The following is a 24825-nucleotide window of genomic DNA, read 5'->3' as shown; positions in this document are numbered from 1 at the left end:
ATACTCTCAATTTATCTATCTTTAAAAGTATTGTTTTAAAATATGTATAAAAAAACAAGAAAATAAGACTAACTATAATTGTAAGATTTAAGATTTGTAAAAATAGAGGCACTATATTTATTCAGCAATAAAGAGTACCCCAATAAAATCTCTATATGTAGATCTATATAGATTTATTACGAAACCTATGTGTATATCCCTAGATTCATATAAGTGTTTATTGAGAAAATATAATGATATATATAGTTAAAATATGAAATTTGTTTGATAATTGTTGAGTCATTTCCAGTTTTTAAAGAAAAGATAATTAATCTCTCAAACAGAAAACTAAAATTACACATACAAAAAATATGCATCTCACCTACTTCTTACTATTTTATCATTGTTCTCAAACGTTATAACGTTTAGATGACCAAAAATTGACTCGGAAAAGTTGCATTGGCCTAATTGCCGAGTAAATGTCATTATTAACTGATCTGACTTGCACTGACACGATTTAAAGAGAAAGATACAAAAACAAAAGTTGAACAGTTTCATATTTGTCATTATGAATTTCTGATTTCACAATGCATTTGCATATTTTGTTTTCCCACGTGCTTAACTTTAACAGTCCAAGACTTTTCTTTCAATTGATTAATTTTTTTTGCGTGAAACCCTTAATTAACCACTAATTTTTAATTCTTTGTGTGACTCTTTTCTACTTCATAATATCAATTACTCCACTAATTAAGATTAATTAACCCACTAATTAGAGATTCTACTTTTTCCAAAGACTTTATGTACATATGAATCGTAATCTAGTTAAACTTAATTCATAAAAGACAAACCTCGAACAAGAGGTAATCATCATTCTTACATAGGAGTATGATATATTTCGTATCACAAAATAAGAAATATGGAATCATATAGATAATTAGACTAAGACTACGGTCCATTATAAATGGCTTTATAATGTTTTCATAAATTGATTATAACCAAACTATAAAACATAAATTATAAACCTTGACCAGTATAACGCAATCTTTAAATATTAGGAGATTCACCCCATTTTTAGATTTTAAAGATTTTTTTCCTTAATCTTATAATTATTCTTGCCTTCTTGGAATCATAAACAAATAAACACGTATCCTACCCGTCCAAATAAGGTCGGATTGGTAAACCAGAAATCAAACCGATTAAGCAGAACCAGAAAACTATGTGCCCTCATGTGTATATATAACACACGAATGGACAAAGATAACATGACTTACCAAACACTACCAAATGCAAACACACCACATGCAGCAACAACAACAACTCCATCACTTCGTCTTTGTCCACGGCTCATGTCATGGAGCATGGTGCTGGTTCAAACTAGCTGCAAAGCTCAAGCTCGATGGTCACCGTGTGACAGCTATCGACCTTGGTGGGTCCGGTGTCGACACGAGGCGGCTCCATGAGGTTCGTTTGGTGTCGGAGTATCTAGAGCCTTTGATGAGTTTCATGGAGTCTCTTCCTGAAAACGAGAAAGTAGTTCTTGTTGGTCATAGCTATGGTGGCATTGGAACCTCTCTTGCTATGGAAAGGTTTCCGGCCAAAGTCTCTGTCGGAATCTTCCTCTCTGCTTACATGCCGCACCATGACTCTCCTCCGGCGGTTTTGATTCAAGAGGTCGCCGGATAAAGAAAATCTCTTCTTATCTTATCTTGTTCGGGACCATTCTTAAGACCTTATCTTATAATCTCATGTCACACTTTCTGTTTGTCTGCAGTATTTTAAGAGACTACCACAGGATTTCGCTATGGATTGTGAGTTTACATTCGAGGAAGGACTAGAACACCCTCCAAGTTCAGTTTTGTTCGGTACTAGTTTCTTGAAGGAGAAGGCATACAGTAATTGCCAATTAGAGGTTAGTGGCATAGTAGTTTCTATGTGAGTTAAGATAATCTTTGTCTGATATCAGGTGGTCACTGTTGGTTTTCTGATTGCAGGATCTAGAATTAGCCATGGCATTGGTGAAACCGAGCTGGTTATACACTAAGGAAATGGGAGGTGAAGATTTGATAACAGAGGAGAGGTATGGATCTGGGAAGAGAGTGTTTATTGTTTGTGAAGGCGACAATGTGCTTCCGGTGGAGATTCAGAAGTGGATGATTAGTAACTACGAGCCTCACGAAGTTAAGCGGATTGAAGAAGCTGGTCACATGGCTATGCTCACTAAGCCTCATCAGCTTTCTCAACTGCTACAGGAAATAGCAGCGAAATATAACTAAATGTAAAATGATAACAATGTATGATTTGGGCTCAGTTACATCTATGATATGAATAAGAGAGTTTCAATATTTGTGATTCTTGATATTCTACACTCTAATTTCGCCATTTCCTTGCTTACTGTATTTGGCTGGGGCAGTTTCACATTAGCTTGACTAGAGAGTATCTTATACCATTTAGATTTGGATTGGGGAGGCAAGAACATAATGCTCTCTGTTTCATAGCAGCTGCACCAACCAAGAATGTAGCATCTCTCTGCAGAAACACAACTCATGTCAGCTACACTTGTGTCAGAACCTCAAGAAAATTCGATTAGACATGAGATTCTCAAACTTACATAAACTTCTACTTGTGAGTCGATTAGTTTGAAATTTGATCTGGAAAGGAGACTTCTTTGTGTTGGCATCTGATCCTTCTGTCTCAGAGAATCTCACCTGAGAAGCACCAAATTGAGAGGTTAGAGACTTATATAGCAGCTAACAGAATGGTTTCATTTGTTGAATCTGACTTTCTAATTACCGCGACCCACAAACTAAGTTTCACCACATTTTCTTGTCAGTAAATGGAAATCTCTTGGGGAGTTGTAAATCTCCAAAATAAAGAATAACAAGAACCTTTTGCCAAATCATAACTAAGCATATGACAATTTTCATATAACAGTTCTTTTGAATCCATATATGCAATTGATTTACCTTTGGTCCAGATATATTTACTCATGGGATAGACAGAGCTCTTGAAACCTTGACAAACTGCCTCACAGTAGAGTTAGATTTATTTAGCTGATTATATGCGTAGGTGACTTTACAAATTGGGTAAATAAGACTGACCGTCGTAGAAGAGCCTCTGGGTTGTATGGAAACAGTTTTTTCTGATGTAGCTTAACAACTGAATTTTGTAACGAAAGCAGACAATCTTTGGCGTCTTCAAAAGCCTGGGGGTGTAGTCTCCAGTTTTGTTCAACCTCAGAAGTCTCAGGCAAAACTTTTCTTCTCTTCGGAGATGAAGCATTTGTACTTCCTTCAAATGGGAATTCCACAAATAGAGTCCATGAATCACAGACTGCGCGCAAGCATCTACCAGGAATATACAGTGGATGTTAAACAGGAATCAACCTATAAGTATTTGTTTGGAAAATTCATAATGGAATTCGTAAACTAGAGAAATCATTCAAAGACTAGAGTACGTGTTAACATGGCTGGTCTCACACAAACTAACAGCTCATATCCAATCTTAATACTCAATATCGAGCAGTCGATATGCAAATTCTTAAAAGAGAAGGATTAACCTCAGGAGGTACTCTGCACAGCTATCCCCGATATCTTTTGATATAAGGTAATCAAGAAGTACTTGATGATCATAATGCAGCTGACAATAGAAAACAGAGGTACATCACATCAAGGATTTGATGAAGATATAACCACGCCTACATGGAACATGGCACAAGAGACTTATGTGAATGTTTAATGAAAATTACCTCTGAAAGAAATATACAGAATAGGGTTACAGGATTGAACAAGGTTGAGAAACGGAAGAGAGTAATTTGTTCCTCATCTTCAAGCGAACCCCCTTCCACGTTAGGCCTGTAAGTGAAAAACGCCCATAAGAACTCACAGAAATCTGGTTAACTGTTTGCAGAAAGGCAGTGTTTTACCCTACTTACAGTTCCTGTCTATGCAATGGTACAGACAGCAATTGCAGGAGGACTTTAAATAATAGATCATCCTACAATTAAACATAGAAAATATATAAAAGAGCTCTACTCTATGGTGTTAAACTGAAACACCAAATACAATGGCAAATACAGAATGGTAACCCAAAACCTCATGCATGAACAGCCGGACGAAGGATGCAGAAAATTCAACACTCTTCTTGCTATAAATTCTGTGATCAGAACATATAATGCCTGGAATCTGTCGTACAATCCATTTAAACATCTCTGCCATCCCTTTCTTTCTACAATCAAACTCACACTGCTTGCCGTTATGTCTACTTGAATAAATCAAAGTGAAGGAGCACCGTAAGAATAGGAACACAGAAAGTCTTTGCAAATGATTAGAATGGGTCTCATTGATCTCCCTATCAGACAAACTCACAAAAAATGGCGAACCCTCCAAACAATTATCTTGAACGGGTTTAAACTTTGTTAGGGTGTGTTGAAGAAAGCCTTGAGAATCTCGTTGCAAATATTGCAGCCATGAAAGAAGAATGGTACATTTTATATTGGACTTATCAGTAAGCCTGATCATCAACACCTAGAAAAAGGGGGGACAGTAGCATAAGATGAACTTACTATCCGAGATATATCTAGAAACAAAGCAAAGAGGTTCTCGGAACTTGTACGCTTTTAAACAGATGGAAATACGTACCAGTAACTTGTGACCTAGGTATCTTGACATGCAAGAGCCACTTTGACTTTTTAACTTTGGTTGGCACCATCGGATGAGATCCGGAACAAGCTTGATGGTTTTTTGGAGGATCAAATGTGAAGGTTCAGAATCATCAGAATCTTCTACAACACGAACATGCTGAACCATGGAACAGAGAAACTGGACAAAGTTCCCAAGAAATACAGTTGCTTCCTCAGAGTTTGCAGTGCTTCCGAGAGTTCCACTCTGACCTTGGAAATTTCTTTCACCACTACCATGCTGATGAGAGAACACAGTGTCCACTCGGGACCAAGGAACTTTTGCAAGTGTAGAGTTGACAGATTCCAAGTATACATCAAGAAGTTCCTCATCTTCTTCTTGGCTCAAGCGCTTCAATATATTACGAAGAATTCGAAAGATATCAGACACGGTGGACCAGCTAGCCTTTTCCAGCTTACATTTAAGAACATCAGAACCTAAGAAACGTAGATCCGGAATTCCAAATCCAGTTTCAGAAGCAACAGCAGGAATTGGGCAACTGTAAATAACTGCTAAGCGCAAACATTCACAAAGCAAACGAATGAACTCATCCCATTGACTTCCCTAAGAAAACAAATGAGTGAGTATGAGAGCTGGAAGATACAACATTCTATAATCTCGAAGTGAGGCAAACGCACGCAACATACAGATTGAACCAGAGACTCGGATACTTCCACAAGAATGTTGCCAGCCAAATGTTTAATATGCACATTTTTCATACCCAACAAACCAACCTGCCAGAGAAACCAGATCAAGCTAAGGATCATAGACAATCCTATCTAACAGCAGCTGTGAGCTAAGAATGAGGAACTTACAATATCAGCCACAAGTCTTTCTAAGCATAAATACTCTTTAGATTCTGGACCATATAATGCATCAGCAGTCTCATCATGATCAACAACAGTCTCCTCTCCAGATTGAATTTCTCTCAACACCTAATCAAAGAAAAAATCAAAATCCAATTTCCGTCCATTAAGAGGACCGGAGCTTCGAGGAAGCAAACAATGCATCGACAATGATGAACCTGAGATAGAGAAAGAAGCAGATCTTTCTCCGTTTCCTTCGTCGGCGAGTTTGCTTCTCTTTCCTACATGACTCCGAGAACCAATTGCGTTTATACAAAAACACATAGTTGCAATAACTCATAACGAAACGGAGAGAACAAGAGCTGAAGAATAATACTTACAGGGTATTGGCGAACACAGCGATCGATCAAGAGATGAAGACGAGAAGCTAAGTTTCCGGTAGCCATTTTACAACGACGACTGTTCACTCTCGCCGGCAATAAACTCATTAAAACGTAGCGTTTCGTTATGACGAGACTCGAGAGGTTCGATGAAACGCACCGTTTCGCAAGCTGAAAGTCCTTTTTTATGCCACTTAACGAAGTAGCTTCTTCCGCTGTACAACTTACACGGAAATGCGTCTCGATGGCGCTAAAACAGGCGCGTCAGCTCCACGCTATCATCCTCACTGCCGGCGCTGGCTCCGCTTCCGAATCTCCGTACGCAAATAACAATCTCATCTCAATGTATGTGAGGTGTGGTTCACTTGAACAAGCACGGAAACTGTTCAACAAAATGCCTGAGAGAAACGTAGTTTCTTACAATGCACTCTATTCGGCGTATTCCCGGAACCCAGATTACGCAAGTTATGTGTTTAGTCTGAATCCTTGAAGCCCAATAGCTCGACTTTCACTAGCTTAGTGCAAGTATGTACTGTGCTTGAGGATGTTTTGATGGGGTCATTACTACATTCGCATACTATAAAGCTTGGATTTTCAGGTAATGTGGTTGTCCAGACATCGGTTTTGGGGATGTACTCCAGTTGCGGGGACTTAGAATCTGCGAGGAGAATCTTTGACTGTGTAAATGGCGGAGACGCGGTTGCTTGGAACACAATGATAGTTGGGAGTTTGAGAAATGATAAGATAGAAGATGGGCTTGTGCTCTTTAGAAGCATGTTGATGTCTGGTGTTGATCCAACGTAGTTCACGTATTCAATGGTACTGAATGCTTGTAGTAAATTGGGAAGCTATAGGCCTATAGCTATCTTATGAAGCTATCTTTTATACATTTTTTCGGAAAAAAAAAAATTTGGACCCCGATGAACAGATTTTCTGGCTCCGCCACTGCTCGGAGATATGTTCAGAATCGTCAAGAAGTGCCTCCTCCAGCCTCTTTAGCTCATTAATCTCCTCCTGCCTCCTCAGCGTTGCAACAGAGGTTGGTGGCATACTTGTTTGATCATGGTAAGCAGAGCGTCTGTTGGATATTGGAGAGAAGTGGAATCATACTGTTGGAGAGTTTATAGAGAAGAGTAAGCAGAAGCGTCTGTTGGATATTGGAAAGAAGTGGAATCATACTGTTGGAGAGTTTGTTGAGGATCTGTGACGAGAGAAGGATATTGGAGAGAAGTGGAATCATACTGTTGGAGAGTTTGTTGAGGATCTGTGATAAGAGAAGGAGAAACTGTAGAAGTGGGAATAGCAGGCTGCAGAGTTTGAGGAGATAAGTGAGCTTGAGGAGATAATTGAGCTTGAGGATCTGTGAAAATAGAAGGAGACTCTGGAGAAGTGGGAATAGTAGGCTGCAGAGTTTAGGAGGATTAGGTAGGGCAAGTTCAGCAACTTTATTTGCCGAATCAGTGACAAAATTATGCAAGTTTGCATGGGCTCGACAAACTTGTTGGTTCAGTTCGGCTTCTCTAGAGTTTGAATCTATTCCCTCAAGAAGTGTTTGCATAAACAAAGGTTCTTTACCTGCAGTCTTAAGTAGCTCAAGCTTCCACTTTGTCTCGTTAGTGAAGAGAGAAAGAATACGCAATTCTCTAAACATTTTTTTTGTATGAATGTAAAATTATATTCAAAAAAATGTTTGTACAAAATTTGTTTATAATATATATTCAAAAATTTTCATTGATATATTAAGTGTTGAATTAAGTTTTCTAAAAAATTGGCAATATTATTAATAATGGTGAATATATAGCCAAAAAATTGGTGATTGACAATTTAACACTACTAGATTTTTGTAATAAATGTTAATAACAAAATTTAAAATATACATACGTAAATTAGTTTTTTCAGACAAAAATAACTAAATAAGTATGTAAATAACTCTATTTACTAAAATCATGTCCATTTTTTTCTTAAAAAGCTTTGAATACCATTTTTCTACAATAAACTTTTACTTTAAATTACTGTTAAATGTAAATTTTATTTTAAAACTAAATAAACCGTCCGATGGACAGATCCTAATCTAGTATTATAATATTATTTGTAAATTTTTAAAAGAAAATTATACTAGGGATGACGGAATTTTTTATTTGCATAGGGCATTCGAAAATACCAAACCGCATTTTGTTAGACGTCTCACACTCTATAATGTTTTCGCCACTTCTATTACAAAAAGTAACACAAATTTTAAGTAAATTCTTTTTTATTTGTTCGTGAGAAAATACCCTTTTCTAACCATCTCTACAAAACAAAACAAAAATTGAGTAAATAAGATAGATAAATGTCATAACGAGAAGTTTGATAAAACGCAGTGTTTTTGTTATGAAAGAGAGATTATATTAAACGCGACGTTTTAAAGTTTCTTTTAGAAAACCTGAAGCTATCGTTTCTTTTTTTATGCCACTGAACGAAATAGCTTCGTCTGTAGTAGAACTTACACGGAAATGCGTCTCGATCACGGCACTAAAACGGGCGTGTCAGCTCCACGCTATCATCCTCACCGCCGGCGCTGGCTCCGCTTCCGAATCTCCGTACAAAAATAACAATCTCATCTCAATGTATGTGAGGTGTGGTTCACTTGAACAAGCACGGAAACTGTTCGACAAAATGCCTGAGAGAAACGTAGTTTCTTACAATGCACTCTATTCGGCGTATTCCCGGAACCTAGATTACGCAAGTTATGCGTTTAGTCTGATAAATCAAATGGCATCTGAATCCTTGAAGCCCAATAGTTCGACTTTCACTAGCTTAGTGCAAGTATGTACTGTGCTTGAGGATGTTTTGATGGGGTCATTACTACATTCGCAGATTATAAAGCTTGGATATTCAGATAATGTGGTTGTCCAGACATCGGTTTTGGGGATGTACTCCAGTTGCGGGGACTTAGAATCTGCGAGGAGAATCTTTGAGTGTGTAAATGGCGGAGATGCGGTTGCTTGGAACACAATGATAGTTGGGATTTTTAGAAATGATAAGATAGAAGATGGGCTTATGCTCTTTAGAAGCATGTTGATGTCTGGTGTTGATCCAACGCAGTTCACGTATTCGATGGTGCTGAATGCTTGTAGTAAACTGGGAAGCTATAGATATTCTGTAGGAAAATTAATCCATGCCCGGATGATAGTCTCGGATATTTTAGCTGATTTACCTGTAGAAAATGCTCTTCTTGACATGTATTGCAGTTGTGGGGACATGAAAGAAGCATTTTATGTGTTTGGGAAGATACATAACCCAAATTTGGTTTCATGGAACTCGATTATTTCGGGGTGCTCAGAAAACGGCTTTGGAGAGCAAGCGATTCTTATGTATAGAAGGTTGCTGAGGATATCCACACCTCGACCGGATGAATATACTTTCTCTGCTGCTATACCTGCGACAGCTGAACCAGAAAAATTTATTCATGGGAAGCTTCTTCACGGACAAGTAACTAAATTAGGATATGAAAGGAGTGTGTTTGTTGGAACAACACTCTTGTCCATGTACTTCAAAAACGGGGAAGCTGAATCTGCACAGAAGGTGTTTGGTGTGATCACGGAAAGGGATGTTGTTCTCTGGACTGAGATGATTGTTGGGGAATCTAGAGTGGGAAACAGTGAGTGTGCAGTCCAACTCTTTATTGAAATGTACCGAGAAAAAAATAGAACTGATGGTTTTTCCCTGAGTAGTGTTTTAGGTGCATGTTCAGATATGGCGATGCTAAGACAAGGTCAAGTGTTCCATTCTCTTGCCATTAAGACGGGGTTCGACAATGTTATGTCAGTATCTGGAGCACTAGTAGACATGTATGGGAAAAACGGCAAATACGAAACTGCAGAATCAATATTCTCTCTTGTTTCAAATCCAGATTTGAAATGTTGGAACTCAATGCTAGGAGCTTATAGTCAGCATGGAATGGTAGAAAAAGCTCAGAGTTTCTTCGAACAAATACTAGAAAACGGATTCACCCCGGATGCTGTAACATACTTGTCTTTATTAGCAGCCTGCAGCCACAAGGGATCAACGCAGGAAGGTAAGTTCCTGTGGAATCAAATGAAGGAACAGGGCATCACAGCAGGGTTTAAACACTACTCTTGCATGGTGAGTTTGGTATCCAAAGCTGGGTTATTAGGCGAAGCACTGGAACTGATAAAACAATCTCCTCCCGAGAACAATCAAGCAGAGCTCTGGAGAACTCTGCTAAGTGCCTGTGTTAACGCAAGAAACTTGCAGATTGGACTATATGCAGCTGATCAGATCCTGAAACTTGATCCAGAAGACACTGCAACACACATTCTACTATCTAATCTGTATGCGGTGAATGGGAGATGGAAGGATGTTGCAGAGATGAGAAGGAAGATTAGAGGATTAGCTTCAGCTAAAGATCCAGGATTGAGCTGGATTGAAGTGAACAACAACAATACACACGTTTTCTCCTCTGGAGACCAGTCTAACCCAGAAGTTATAACTCAAGCTCAAGATGAATTACATAGATTAAAGAGTAATATGTTGTGTAGATCAGCATTCCATGAACAAGATTCATATCTTATAAGACTTATCTCTTCAGATTAAAAGTTTGTTCTAAACAAGTATCGTCATTTCAATTCGAAATCACTAGTGTAAACAGAGGAGAAGAAAGTACCAACGTTAAGAATACAGACCCAAAAAAAAACACACTTTCTCTGTTTTCTAGTTTCCGAACACGAGTTTCCATGATGACAAGACACACTAAGAGATCAACATCACTGAACAAAAGCCAATAGAAACTAAAAAAAGGAAGAGACTTGAAACCCTCTGGTAAAGACAGAAGCTTTCTCATTTGAGTGAGTTTCCTGGTGTTGTGATGGAGAGATCCGGCCACGCGAAGTACTCACCGGAGACGAATCCACCACCGGCGTTACTCTCTAAACCCTCGAACTGCCACGTGGCTGGTATCGGAACAGAGTGATGACCACCGTTACTTCCTACATTCGTCGTCGCAGCGTCACCAACAGTTGAAAACGGCCACATCGCTCTTCCAAGTCCAAAGCTGACGTCATCAAAACCTGACCCGAGTCCGATTCCGAATCCTCCGAGTCCAATAACCGAACCGGATCCATGTGTAGACGTCGCAGCAGCGTTATGGTTCAACAGAGAGGTGAAACTTCCACAGAGAGATAAAGCACTTCCCTTTCCGTCGCTTTCAGTTACGGTGTGAGTAACGCCGTTAGAGATTGACGACTGAGGGAAGAGAACAGGCGTCGTTTGTAACGGAACGCCGTTAGAGTTAGAGACGACACCAGAAACAGAGGAAGAAGAAGAGTTGGAGCAAGTACGGGAACGTTTGGCGCTTTTGCGAGTACCGCCGCCGACAGGAATGTCACGGAGAGTACCACCGTGAGTCCAGTAACGTCGACAAGCTTTGCAAAAGTGACGAGGCTGAGAGAAGTTGTAGTTGTTGTAGTAACAGAACTTAGTGTTGGATGAGTCACAACGAGGACATGGAAGTTGCTCTTGCTGGTCGGAAATCGGAGCTGTTACGCCGTGAGGTTTCATAAGTATTCGCCGTGGTTCACCGGAGTCAGACGTCGGCATAATCGCAGAAAGGTGGAAGCTTTTGGGAAGTGAAGAAAGATTGAAGCTTTATTGGGTTGGTTAGGGTTTAAAGGTTGAAACTTTAGGTTACGAGAGAGTGAGAATTTGGTTTTTTATGGAGAAGAGAGAGAGAAGGGAACATGCGCAGATAGAAATGGGGATGGAGAAGAAAGTCAGGCTTTTTTTTTTACAGAGGGTGTTGGGTTGATTTGAGGCCACCCTCTCTCTCTCTCTCTCTTCTCTTGTTGTCTTTTAAATTTGTCTTTTTATGAGGATTTTTTCTTTGTTGGTGCTTTGGAAATGTTGAGTCGGCTAATGAGATTATTGTAACAGTGAAATGCTCTGTTTTTCATCCCTATGAAGTCGGCTCTCTTCATACGTAGATGGCTCTGTTTTCAAAGTTTCAGTTTTGGACTTTGAACAATCTATAAAACACTCAACAATAGTACTTATATCTTTTGTGTGATTAATAATTTAATAAATGGATTCATGGTTTTGTTGGGAGTATTAGAGTTACAGTTAAGGATACAAATATTTAAAGAAGAAAAAAATCATGTTTTGTTATGATCGTCACAATATTTGACTATATCAATTCCCAAACAAGCTTATTTTATGTAAATAGTGTGGCAGCCAAACGATTAAGTGACATATGAGGCATATAAAAATGAGTACAAAATGCTGTCAAAAAAAAAAAAAAAAAAAAAAAGAGTAAAAAACTTCAACGAGGTAATAATTCACCGTTGTGGTTTTGAGATAACTAAAATTTTGGTACCTAATTAATTACCGGGAAAACATCATGATATTATCTTAGTCTTTTCGTTACCAACTTTATAAATCAATTTTTTGACAAAAAGGAAAATTATTGTACGTATGTGGCTTAATAATGCTAAAGTTTGGTCATGAGTCATGACGTTGCTTTTATGTTTAAAGTTTAAATTAGTAGTACTAAACAACTGTCAATAATGACAATTTTTTTAATCTTTCGTGGAAAAACAAAGTCACGTTGATAAAAAAAAAAAAAAAAATGATACGGAGATAAGGCATAGAGAGGAGAGAGTAGGTCGCAGTAGGCAACACAGGTTTGGAGACTATTGAGCTTATCAATGTACGGCCATTTCCCAGTAATTCTACATTTATCTTTTAAGATTCTTTCAATTATTATTTTAAATTTTCATGCTTATCTATGATAACTTTATTATATAAAAAAAACAAGCAATCGTATGTTTCCAATAACAATTAAGTAGACTAATTTTGTTTTAGTTGTCGTTTTAGGATTTAAATTTTGTTTCGTTTTAGTTGTTGTTTTAGGTTTTTAATGCAAATATTTGGTAAAAATTTCAGTATTATCCCTATTGTTTTAATGTTGTGACCAATGAAATTTTTTATAAAATATACTATTAATAAAGGGTAAAACAGAAAATTTAATATTTTTTTAATTTGTGTGAAAAAACCTTAAACGACAACTAAAAACTGATGAAGTATTATTTATTCAAGTTACTGATTTGATGTAAGCTCATAAATTATCAAAAAAAAATGATATCGTAAGCCGCTTACGGTAAGCGTAACTCTTCGGTAACTAAAAAGAATAAAAAATGCATGTTCGAGAAAGTTGGAAACAATGGACACGTTTTTCTATCGTCTACGTTAAATTTTTACTTTTAAAATGGATAATTGGATTTATTCTAGTATTACTTTATTTTGACACGAATTAAATTATTGTTTCTTTGTTGGATCGATCAAGCAGCTTTTGAAATTAAAGTCCAAAAAAATTTGATCTTGTTTTATTTGTGTACCGGAGAACTTTTGTTTGTGTATTACTCTATTTAGTGATTATTCTTTTTGAACACTTTTGTTCAAATATTTATTTCACAAATATATACAGTAAAACATCTATAAATTAATAACCTCTCTAAATTAATAAATTATTTCGGTCCCATGTTGGAACCAGTGTAAAATATGACATAAATCGATAAATTAATAAGATAATAATTTTTTTGAAAATCTCATGTAAACATATGGTCACATCTATATCATAAATTAATAATTGTATAAACTTATTAATATATATATATATATTTAACTTAATATATATATATGATATAAGTTTATATATGTTATATATGAATTACTATGATATATATTTAAAATATTATATGTAAAATATTTAATAAATTATAACTCTATTATTTATTATTTATTATAATTTATTTTAGAGTTATAATTTATTAAATATTTGACAAAAAAAAAATTTATAACTCTATTATTCGAAAAAAGTTTGTATTATCTTTTAAACTTAATAATTGCTTTTCTACTTGTAATTGGTTTTAAAAAGATATTGCTTATATAGAAATTTTTTATTTTTAGATAGAAATTTTTTAAGAAATTAAAAAAATTAGTAAAATCTCTCTATAAATTAATAATTACTCCCTTTGTTTTTTTTAAGTTGTCGTTTTAACTATATTTGGACAAATTAAGATAAGGTATACAATGACTATATTAACCTCATAAAAATGACAAGTAAGTATTTACAAATAATTTGTGTTCAATAAAATGAGGGTAATTTGGGTAGTTATTGGCATAAATTACATTATTACCTTAAAACGACAACTAATTTAAAACAAAAAAAAAGCTCTAAAACGACAACTATTCGAAAACGGAAGGAGTATTAAATCATAAAGTTAATAGGATTTTAATTTTAAAACGGTAGTAGTGGGCGGTGGACTATGCTCGTGTTACATCACTAAACACTAAATTTGTATTTTTATGAAATGATCAACTACATAATTAATATTCACGCAAATGGTAATGAGTGGAGAGGCCCATATATTTTATATACTAGTCAAAATCTTTTGTCTTTTCCAATGTGGGATAATATTATCCCTAATACGCCTCTTCGAGATGATGACTCTAGCCATTGATCTCGGTATGCTCGGGCATGGATCGGCGGACCAACTATTGGGCCGGGCCGATGGTGGATTGGATTTGGACATGTACGGATTGGAGTCTGATACCATGAAAGCGTGAGGATTTGTTAGAAATTATTACGTTGATTAGATTATGACAAGCGAATCAGAATCTATATTAGTCCACATACGACTAAACAAGTTGTATTGGAGTATGACCTCTCAAGGACCACATTAATCCCACATGATCTATGCAATAGATATAGGATTATACTAAGATTTAAAGTTACATCATGGGACGAAAACAAACATAACCTTTTTTAAAAAGAAACATGTAATCCAAATAATAAGAAATTTTGATAAGTACTCATCCGTTTAAAATAAAATCTGGTTTCACATTTCTTTAACACATGAAAAAGTCATTACAAATATCGTCTTGGTGAGGTTTACTAATGTGTGTATGATCTATCATTGTGATCATATTTGTTCGTGACGAAGGGAATCGGATTCGGATAAAGAGAGAGAATGGGAAGAGAAGAGTCCGCAATCAGAGGAAATGTGTAATTATAATTCTTCACGCCTTGTCCCGACCCTTCCCATCATTCTGTCTCTCTCCGCATTTCTCGTTTCTCTAATCTTTTTTTTTCAAGTACTATTATTATGAGACTCCTTAAAATTTGTTTTAGATAACGACTCTCCAAAAAAAAAAAAAAAAAACATGACAAATCCCATGGTTTTTTTTGAAGTAAAGTATTCATACTGGTCTCTGGTCCATATAAATGAGTTACAAAACCTTGCAAATACGTACGTTAACGTAGCAAAACGGAGAAAGAGAGAGAGAGAGTCTTACAGAAAAAAGAACTGGTCAAGGAGACAAGAGTGAAACTGTCGGGTCGAGTCGAAGGAGGTGGATAAGCACGCGCAGCCGGAGGAAAGATATGACCCACACTGAGCCACCTCTTCCCACTTCAACGACTTCTCTCTCTTATCTCTAGTCGCTTTCACACCCAAAACAATGAAAAAAACTCATAGAAATAGAGAGAGAGAGAAACAAGAGAGGTGTGGTTTGTGTGCCATGGGACGATGTGTCCTATTTGTTTTTGCAAGCCGTCCTTTCGTTGTCGGATATTCGGGTCCGGACTCCGGACCGGTCCTATCAGATCAAACCACTGACACCTTCCCTTATTCCCTCCCTCTCTTTCTTCTTGTCTTTTTCTTCCTTAATCCTCTCTTTTTTCTGATTCCTATTGATCCGATGGGTGTTTTTTTTTGTCTTTGAATGTGCATGAAAGAGGGCGAGTGTCGTCTTTTTACGTGTTTATTTGTTATGGCTTTAAGCCCAACCCTGGTTTGAAAAATCGCTACGCGCTAATCGGATTTTTGGTATGGATCTAACGATTAATCGAAAAATCAGATTAAAATCGGAGATTAATCGAGGATTAGATTTTATGATTATTTTAATATTTTAAAAACATATTAATCTAATATTGTTTTCAAAATTGCAGTAAGCACATAAAACTGTATTTTTGAGAACAATTTTTATGATTTTTATAACAAATTTATGTTTTTTTTATTAAAATTTGAACATAAGTTATTATAAAACATCACAAACTCCCAATTTAAATGATTGAATAACGAAAATAAAAATAAAAATTTATACTTGTAATCAAAAAATAATCGGAATATGTAAAATTAGCGGAGAGTAATCGGATTAGACGGGAAGTAATCGGATTATGCGGAAAATAATCGGATTAGGCGATAAATTATTGGGTAACTGATTTCTTTATGAGATTAGTCATTAATCGAAACGGATAAAATGGACTAGCGATTAAGTGGAGAGTAGGCAGAGATTTTTATGAAAGCCCAACGATCCAATATTTTATACTCCACTTGCCATAAATAAACAAGTATATAACTGATTATTGCCTTTAGCTTTTCAAAGTTTTCCTTTGTTCTTTACTTTAATAAATGTGACTCAAATATTTTCTTATTTAGACGAGTATGATTCTTAGTATCCGACACTTGAAGATTCCAAGACAAACAAACAAAAATTTCTGCTTAATATCAACTTAAACGTAAAACCATGGCTTGAACAGAAATGAAACTAAACCACAAACAATTTTATAATTTAAAAAATCAGAAAAACATGAACAAATCTTTTACTATGTTTTTTAACGGGAATAAGCCAAAAAAAAAAAATCTCACAAAGCCAAAGTAGAAATTACAATTTTTTTTTTTAAATGAAAGGTTATTAATTATTAGCTCAAAGGTCACGAAGGTGGAGGAGGTTAAAGGGAGTGACGAATTTGGAGTCACCGTAGAGTAATTTGTCAGCAATGAGAAGATTAGCGGCTTCGCTAGGATGGTACGCGTCCCAGAACACATGCTTTGACCGGTCCGTACAAAGGCTCGACGTTGGTCCACATGGCAATATCCCCGCCAATCTCCCTCTCGTCTCACAACACGCCTCACTCGCCGTCCTAAACCCTATTATTACATTTTCCACAACAATATTAAATCCATAATTAACATTTTTATTAATCAAACAAACAATACTAAAGATGAAGTTTTGAAAGAAAAAAAGTGAGTTTTAAAAGGCCCATGGGCCTAATTTAGTCTATATATTCTTACCGTAGTCTTTGAAGTTGACAATGAGGTCCATGAATAAATCATAAACATTGGCATAAACGAAGTGTGCGTCTTTGAGACTGTCTTTCAATTCCACCATCAATAGATCTTTGAGACGAGCATTGTACTGAAGAGCCAGTTTGTTTGCCAAATCAACACACTGCTTATCGTTTAGTTGATTGATCGATTTCTGGTACGGTATACATCCGATCGGAGCCACATTTCCCACCACAAATTTCCGAGCATCCATATCATATAATCTCTACATTTGATTTTAAAAACCTTCAGCTAACATCAACTACAAATTATAATTTTTTTTTAATGTAAGTTTTGTAACATACCTTGAGCTGGTTGCGGAGGTGGCTAATCATGTCATCAACAAAAATTTCAGGAGTTTGTGTTAGCCTTGCTTGAGCCGCGACAAAAGGGACTAGATAGTTGTTGAGAAAATCGTTTGAACCAATGACTATAGAGAATAAGGATTTCTTTCTAATGTAATCTCTAGCCTTATCTTCACCCAAAAGCTTATCAAATTGCTTCCTTGTAATAGTAAAGTAATCAACTTGTATGTCCATTCCTAACCGATTCACCTATGAAATCGTAATTTTCAAATTGTAAAACATATACATAAGTTCATTTGCATATTTGTGTACACAGACAAACATAAATTTCGAAACAAAAAGCAACATTTGACACATATTTATAAAAATTATTAACATGAAAATTTTACGTAAACTTTTCCTGCCAACCAAACGGTCGTGACACGTAATATACGACAGATAATGTGTGCATGGGACAAAGATGCTTACAAATACACTTCCTGTAGCATTGAGAATTCCACCACCACCTGATGCGTAGTTCACGCCATTTAATAGTGCTTCACCACTTGCATTTGGTGCTAAATATGGAACTGCATAACTTGGCTGCCCTAACTTTTCTCCTATAGACAACAAAATAAACATTAGCATAATCATTAAAAATGAAATTTTGATTTATATTTTGGATACAACTTTTTATTAAATTACCAACGATGTCAGCTATGGTACGGCCATTCGTAAACCGGCCGGTTGGATTTCCACGAGATGGTTTGAAATCGATGCCATTAGGAGGACTATTGGCTCTAGACAATGTTTGTAAGTAGTTGTTATTTCCTGCGTCCACTAGCGAATCGCCAAAGACGAATGAAGCGGCTAAGGCGTTTTGGTCTCCTGCGCTAGCTACTATAGAAAATCTTGATCCAATGAACAAGAATACGAAGAATGGGACAAAGTAATTAGCTTTATTCATTGTCATGAAATTGTTTCTGAATTTTGATATTTGGTTTTTATTGTTCTTTGACAAAGAAGAGTATATATAGATAACTCTTCTGACTAGTTAAGAACGTATGAGAAGCAACCTCGTGTGTTAGATTTGAAACCAGGTTGTTTAACAAACTAAAGCTTTTTTTATGGTCAACATGTTTCGATTTTAAAAAAAATTATTATTACAAAACAGATAAAGTTAGGACACCAATACTGTTGTGTTGTGCTTTATGGTTTAGAAAGTTTGAAATTAAAATACCCTTGTTTTATGGTATCTACTACTCTCAACTCTATCTATTTCATCATCCTTCAAAATTATTTTAGTTGACGAATTGATTTTTCTAGTTAGAAAAATTCTAACATGGTAAAAAGAAATACTTACAGTCGTATGGGTTAATACTTTATAGGAAAACTTAAGTTGGGCTTTATTACTAGCTGGGCTGACCATAACGCTGACCATTTATCTTACACTTAAATTATTTAACTAGTATTTTTTTTTTTTTAATTAGTATTATATTATGCATAGTCATGAATATAATATAATTTCATATTGAAATTTGATTTTTTGTACTAAATACCGGAATCTAACTGCGAAATCTCTTATCCATCGAACTACTACCAACTATTAAGATGTTAAAATGTGTATATAAATTAAAATTAGGTTTTTTTTTTGTTTTTTGTTTTTTGTTTTCTTAATTACTTGGATCCGTGTTACATAATGAACTGTTTGGTGAATCTGATATGAAAATATAAAAGAAAAACACTAAATATCATTAAAAAGAGCCTAATGATGATGCCTGATGTTGTGTGTTTTATGTATGACGCACCAAACATCCCATTATAAAAATGATTTAAAGAAAGTTTAGTTAACTTCATTGCCGTTGGATCACTTAAATCATAATCCATCATGTCCCATTTTCTTATATAAGAAGAAACTTGACTAGTAGTAACAAATATACGATTGACGAATGGAAAATGACACTACATGTTCAATTAGAAGACAAAACAATTGATGCCAAAAGGATGATCACTTCCTTACGCTGCTCATCATTTACATGACTCGTGTCCACTTTCATTCCCATGGTAAGATAATTGACCGTCTATGGACGGAGTTTCAGTTAATGCTTATTGATTTCATATTTTTAGCTCTCTTTTTTTTGTTATCGGACCAAATTCCACAGGTTACAATTTGTAAAACCTAAGGTTTTTTAAAAACAAAATAAAAACCTAACTTTTTTATTTTTAGTAAATATTTACATTTTTAGCGAAAAAGTAACCGTCTTAAGTCAGCCCAGACAATTTGAACGTTCTAAACAATATAGAATTTTTTGGCCTTTTTAAAGAAAATTGGTGCAGAAAAGTAGCTTTATTCCTCTGTCTCTAGCTATACATGCAATTAACAAATTCAGCTAATAAGATCATTCTTGTGTTATAGTTAGAGTTTCTGAAAAAGAATATTTGATTAATCATTTCATTGATTAAAATTTTGCAGTTTTGATTATGTTATTCTCAAATCATCGAAGAGTTGTCTGTCAAAAAAAATTGTCAGAATCCCGGTTAAGGCGAACCGGAACTCCTCGAATTAAAATGCTTGAAGTTTGTTGGATCAAAATCTGTTTTAACATAATTAATTACAATTTACATACACATTTGAATTCTTCGGTTTTGTTTACATACAAAAAACAAACAACTATTTTTTGGGACTAACCCTCCCTTGAGCCGAGAAGCTAGGAGCCACCGATAACACTGACGGACCACCACCACCACCACCACCAAACTGATCCGGCGACCGAAATTCTTGATTTACCATCGGCGGTGAACTCTCCGACACCCGCCACATCTTCACCGATCTATCTAAACTTCCACTATACACAATCCACCGTCTCTCACCGGAAGCCGATTCTTGATCTCTCTCGACCGCCAAACACTTAACCGGACCAGCATGTCCGGTCAAAACCGAAAGACAAACATGCTCACCTCCACCACCACAACCACCTTCTGGTCTCCTCCACACACGTATCCCTAAATCAGCAGAACCACTAAACATCAAATTCCCCGCCGCGACAAGACAAAGCACGGCGAGTTTATGACCTTTCAAAACGCCGCCGTTTTTCATATTATTCTCACGTTCCCAAAAATTAACGGTTCCGTCAGACGAACCACAATAAACTAACGTCGCGCTTTGATCAACAGCGATCGCCGTAACGGCACAATCTTGTTTCAATAACGTCTCCGAGAAGAAATGTTTCGTCTCCTTCGCTTGATCTTCTCTTCTCCAAACCTTAACCGTACCATCAGCTGAACCGGTAAAAACCAAACCGTCAAAACCCGAAACGACAGCGTTTACCGCATCTTCATGAGCGTTAACAGATTCCAAACACCGCAAATCCGAAACTCTCCAAACTTTAAACGTTTTATCCCAAGATCCAGAGTACAACAACCTCTTATCTTCGCTTAACGCGAGACACGAAATCGCGTCTAAATGTCGAAACCCTAACGCAGCACTGCTACGATTACGTCGCGTGAAGTTGAAGTAAGAAGAAGGACCAATGGAGTTTCTTATATAATCAAGAAGATTAGGCATTGTACCTACACGACGATGAACGTTTGATTCTTTAGATGCAGCTTTCCACACACGGATCTTACCATCTTGATGACCGGTAAAAATTTTATCTCCAGCAAGTACAATGGCTTTAACCAATCCGCTATTCGATTTAAAACTCGAGAACTCAACATGGTTTTTCCAAACCCTAATGTTCTTGGAATCAGATCCGGTGTAGAGTAAATCTCCTGATGTAGCTAATGAATAGATATGACCTTCTTCGCGAACAAGAGATCCCATGAGAATATTAGGAGAGTGGTTGGTTGTTTTTTCTTTGGTTGTCTCCGTCGTAGCTTTCACCGAATGATACGGTGAATCTACTGCGGATGGATCGACTTGTACGGACCATGGTGATTTGGATAATGGAGAAGAGGAGCCTTCGGAGGGAGAGATATCGACATAGGTAATGTCGTAAATGTCTGGATCTGGAATAGTTTCAACTTTTGTTAGTTTTGTAAATGCTTGGCCATTTACGTCTCTGCTTGTACCTTTCTTATGCATTGAAGACATAAGAAGAAGATGATGAACTTTTTTTTTTTTTTGGTTGGATTTAATTAGACAGAGTTTTAGGTTACGGAGAAGAAGAAGAAAGGTTGGAGAGGATGGTGTCTATATGGAGTTTATTATGGAATTTTTACTTTCTATTTATAGTTTATTCGAAATTGGAACCGTTAATTTATTGGAAGAAGTACAGCTTATTATTAGGTTTGATTAAATAATTTAATGGTCCTAACTCCTAGTAAGTTAGATGAAAACCATCTTTCCGTTGCTTTGGTTTCATAACTTCATAATCTCATAGCAGAATAAACATGTATTGTGATTTTTTTTACCATCACAACATTATTATTTAAATCAAGAAGGTCTGGAAGCATAAAAAATATAGAGCAAGATAGAATATAAGCGAAAGAAAAATTAATGGCTGAGCTTTCCTCTTTCATGCGTGATCACTGATCAGTATAGCCAAGAGGGTCCATAAAATATGATTTGGACCCGTAGTATTCTGTTGATAGTTTTCTTGTTGCATCGTTAGATTTAGATCGAAAAAACTCCGGTACATACCCCAATCTATATTATGCGAGGTAATACGATTTGTTGGAGTTTATTTTCTGTGGAGAAAATTGCAGAAGTGGACCGTTAACCACTTGACTAAATACGCTTTTTCCAATTTAATCTGTTGATTCATATGTTAAAAACTTTGAATGTATACGTGCATGTGAACATTTTAAATAGTTGGTCCCTAAAATAAACATTTTCTTGTCAAGTTTAAGTTGAAAAGTTTTTAGATGTTTGAGAGATTTTGTGCAAACTTTAATAACTTCAAATTAAAATCTAGCATACACAATAACACATAATAAACGTAGTACATAAAGAGAGAGAGAAGAAACTATAAAACACATCACACATGTTGGTTAACCAAACGACACTTGTTTCTCCTCACACGTTATACTTATACTAATTTGTCTACTCCACTCTTTGTCTTTTGTTGTTGGGTCTTTCCACGTCCGAAAAATTTAACGAAGCTGGCCTGAACAATACTGGTTTCATTTTATCTTCTTCAACCGATATTTTTCTGACTTGCTTTTCCATTTTTTCTGATGAGATTCCATCAGTTATCAATCCCATAATGGAGCTTAGAGAGGCGATGCGTTTTCCATCACAATCAAATACCACCTCCTTCTCCTTCTTATGATCAAGTAGTCCTATCACAGAAGACGACAACGACGGTGTAAATTGAAAAAACTCTCCATTTGCATCGCACCAATCTGGAATCGAACCCATGAGTCCCCACTTGTTAGCTCTCAAGTCGTACCCATGAATCATTCGGACGTTATAAGAGCCATTATTAGTCTCTACCCTCAACACTAAACACTTGCCGTCGTAAGCTACCACATTCCAACCAATCAGGCTTGTCTGGTCCAGCACTACGTTCCTGATCTGCCTCACGAGGACCCACTTGGGATTAGTGAGGATATTCTCGAGGGCATAAACGTAAATTACATCCTTAAACGCCGATATCAAGGTTAGGCTGTTGTTGCCGGCGGCGAATAACGCTCTCAGTTCTTGTGGAAATTCGGTTAAAATCAGACGTGCTTGCTCTGTTTCGGGGTTGAAAGCAACGATGCTTCCATCGTTTCGTATCCAGTGAAGAGATCCGTCCAAGTAAACAGGTTTTCTCATACTGATATCGTGATCACTTGTACAGCAAGTAATCTTCGTTTTCGAAAATCTCCATGAATCTCCGGCGTTAATCTCGAATCTATACGTTGTTTCGTCGTTAGGATTTTTTTTTTCCACCTCGGTTATGCAGACAGTTTTGAAACCCTGGGTGGTTCGATCAATTTCATAAACCGCGAACCCGATGTACTTCGTTTCGTGCCCAAGAACCACTGGTAGACTATTAGGCAAACACCTTGACCCAGGTTTATTCAAGAATCGAAACTTTTTTGTAAGGGGATTTGCGACGCAGAGACCATAATTAAGAGAGAGTAGAAGAAGGCCAGAGCAAGAACCTAGAACCCGACACTCCGTTAAGATAGTTTTGGTTCTCGGTGACCTAGTATCTCCCAAAGAGTAATAGCGAAGCGACTTAGAGCCATAGGTGGAGATGTGAAGCAAACCAGATCTGAACCGAGATAAGAATTCGGATTTCAAATACTGGTCCTCGGATATATGTGTCTGGAGAGATCTATTTGTGCATCGCATCATCGCCAAAGATGTGAGATCTGCTCTGAAGAGAATCTCGTTGAGGAGATGCAAAGGTAAGCTTTCCATGATCGGAGAAAATTAGGGTTTTTGGCTTACTTTTTCTTGATTACTATTGTTTTCCGATTTATCGTTTCTGATGCTAGGCTTCAATGAAGGCATTTAATTTATAAGACATAGTAGTTTAATTTGTAAACATCAATAAATATATTAGGAAATGAAATTAATTAACATTTCCTTTTTTCTTGGCTTAAGTACTTAAGGAAATGTTAAAAACCTTTCTAAAAAAAGGAAATGTTAATTAATTAATTAGAAAAATAGTTAGATACTAGATGTTAACCCGCGGTACACCGCGGGCATATATATTATTTGAAATTTTTTGTTGAATTATTAATTTCAATATTTTAGTTGACATATATGTATTTTTTATTAATTTAAATGTATATATTGATGTAGAAGTTGTATATATCTATAAATGGTAGAATTAGTGAATTTCAATATCATTTTAGTAAAAAAAGAGTTATAAACAATTTTAAATATATCACTCACTTGTACTCAATATATTTTCATATTAATAATTTTATAAAATTACACACATAATATATTATATTTGATTTCATTTGAATATATTGAGTTTTGGCCTAATAAAATTTATAGTATTTATGAATTTATATTTAGTGCAAAGGAAATATAAGTGTTAAATGGTGTATTGTTAGAAGATAAAGTGTTTTGTATTTATTTGATGACATTAGTACTAATTGGTAAGATTATAAGTTTAAATAATTCTAATTGGTAAGATTATAAGCTTAAGAGTAATGAAAAACGAATTGATTTGCTCATTAATTTTTGGATTGAATCTTACCACAAAAACAAAAAATATGATTGAAGAAAAATATCCAAAAGTGGAGCAGAGAAAAATAAAGCATAAAACCATCAACATAAGCATTAAGCAGGTCTTTTGATAAAGACTAATTTTGACTATTAGAATCTCTACGTCATTCAACCTCATTGATCAACAAAAAATCATCAGCAGAAGATTTGGCCTCCTCCTTGTCCAATTTAACTTTGAGATCCAACACAATCATCTCAAGGTTCTTGAAGCATTCCTCGAGTTGTTGGACCCGAGACATCAAGCATCGTCTGATTTCTTCCTCTCCAAGGACACCTCCTCAAGATTTGTCTTCAAACAATCCAGCTTGAAGTCCAATCTCATCAGCTCAATATTCTTAACACGTTCATCGAGTTGTAG

The 24825-nt window shown here is 36.0% G+C and overlaps 7 protein-coding genes across 7 annotated transcripts; 2 read left to right on the top strand and 5 right to left on the bottom strand.

Moving 5' to 3' along the window:
• The first annotated feature begins 1247 nt into the window (after positions 1–1247).
• On the top strand, positions 1248–2337 carry LOC9312100 (methylesterase 10). Its single transcript, XM_002877701.2, has 3 exons — positions 1248–1650; positions 1751–1888; positions 1971–2337. The coding sequence occupies exons 1-3, from the start codon at positions 1264–1266 to the stop codon at positions 2250–2252; spliced, it is 807 nt and encodes a 268-aa protein (XP_002877747.2). The 5' UTR covers positions 1248–1263; the 3' UTR covers positions 2253–2337.
• Positions 2233–5963, bottom strand: LOC9313815. Its single transcript, XM_021025039.1, has 13 exons — positions 5842–5963; positions 5680–5742; positions 5471–5590; positions 5303–5389; positions 4617–5219; positions 4071–4502; positions 3911–3972; positions 3725–3830; positions 3536–3615; positions 3078–3323; positions 2943–2999; positions 2588–2684; positions 2233–2505 (listed from the first exon to the last, which is right to left on the bottom strand). Exons 1-11 carry the CDS (start codon positions 5947–5949, stop codon positions 2960–2962), a joined length of 1947 nt encoding a protein of 648 aa, XP_020880698.1. The 5' UTR covers positions 5950–5963; the 3' UTR covers positions 2233–2505; positions 2588–2684; positions 2943–2959.
• A 56-nt stretch (positions 5964–6019) lies between these two features.
• On the top strand, positions 6020–10489 carry LOC9312099 (pentatricopeptide repeat-containing protein At3g50420). The gene is made up of 3 exons (XM_021026221.1): positions 6020–6329; positions 6440–6641; positions 8232–10489. Exons 1-3 carry the CDS (start codon positions 6029–6031, stop codon positions 10435–10437), a joined length of 2709 nt encoding a protein of 902 aa, XP_020881880.1. The 5' UTR covers positions 6020–6028; the 3' UTR covers positions 10438–10489.
• On the bottom strand, positions 10428–11863 carry LOC110228262 (dof zinc finger protein DOF3.4). Its single transcript, XM_021025040.1, has one exon. It carries the CDS (start codon positions 11437–11439, stop codon positions 10681–10683), a length of 759 nt encoding a protein of 252 aa, XP_020880699.1. The 5' UTR covers positions 11440–11863; the 3' UTR covers positions 10428–10680.
• Positions 11864–16393: 4530 nt separating this feature from the next.
• On the bottom strand, positions 16394–18293 carry LOC9312097 (GDSL esterase/lipase At3g50400). Its single transcript, XM_002875983.2, has 5 exons — positions 17996–18293; positions 17780–17910; positions 17312–17560; positions 16974–17232; positions 16394–16829 (listed from the first exon to the last, which is right to left on the bottom strand). Exons 1-5 carry the CDS (start codon positions 18261–18263, stop codon positions 16606–16608), a joined length of 1131 nt encoding a protein of 376 aa, XP_002876029.2. The 5' UTR covers positions 18264–18293; the 3' UTR covers positions 16394–16605.
• A 1505-nt stretch (positions 18294–19798) lies between these two features.
• Positions 19799–21861, bottom strand: LOC110228100 (protein JINGUBANG). Its single transcript, XM_021024255.1, has one exon. It carries the CDS (start codon positions 21381–21383, stop codon positions 19962–19964), a length of 1422 nt encoding a protein of 473 aa, XP_020879914.1. The 5' UTR covers positions 21384–21861; the 3' UTR covers positions 19799–19961.
• Positions 21862–21979: 118 nt separating this feature from the next.
• Positions 21980–23781, bottom strand: LOC9312096 (putative F-box protein At1g57580). Its single transcript, XM_002875982.2, has one exon. The coding sequence runs from the start codon at positions 23643–23645 to the stop codon at positions 22335–22337; it is 1311 nt and encodes a 436-aa protein (XP_002876028.1). The 5' UTR covers positions 23646–23781; the 3' UTR covers positions 21980–22334.
• Positions 23782–24825: the final 1044 nt, after the last annotated feature.

Source organism: Arabidopsis lyrata, assembly GCF_000004255.2.
Source record: "Arabidopsis lyrata subsp. lyrata unplaced genomic scaffold ARALYscaffold_5, whole genome shotgun sequence".
Classification (NCBI taxonomy): Eukaryota; Viridiplantae; Streptophyta; class Magnoliopsida; order Brassicales; family Brassicaceae; genus Arabidopsis; species Arabidopsis lyrata.
The sequence above is the reverse complement of the archived record's forward strand: the minus strand, read 5'-3'. Positions and strand labels throughout refer to the sequence as shown.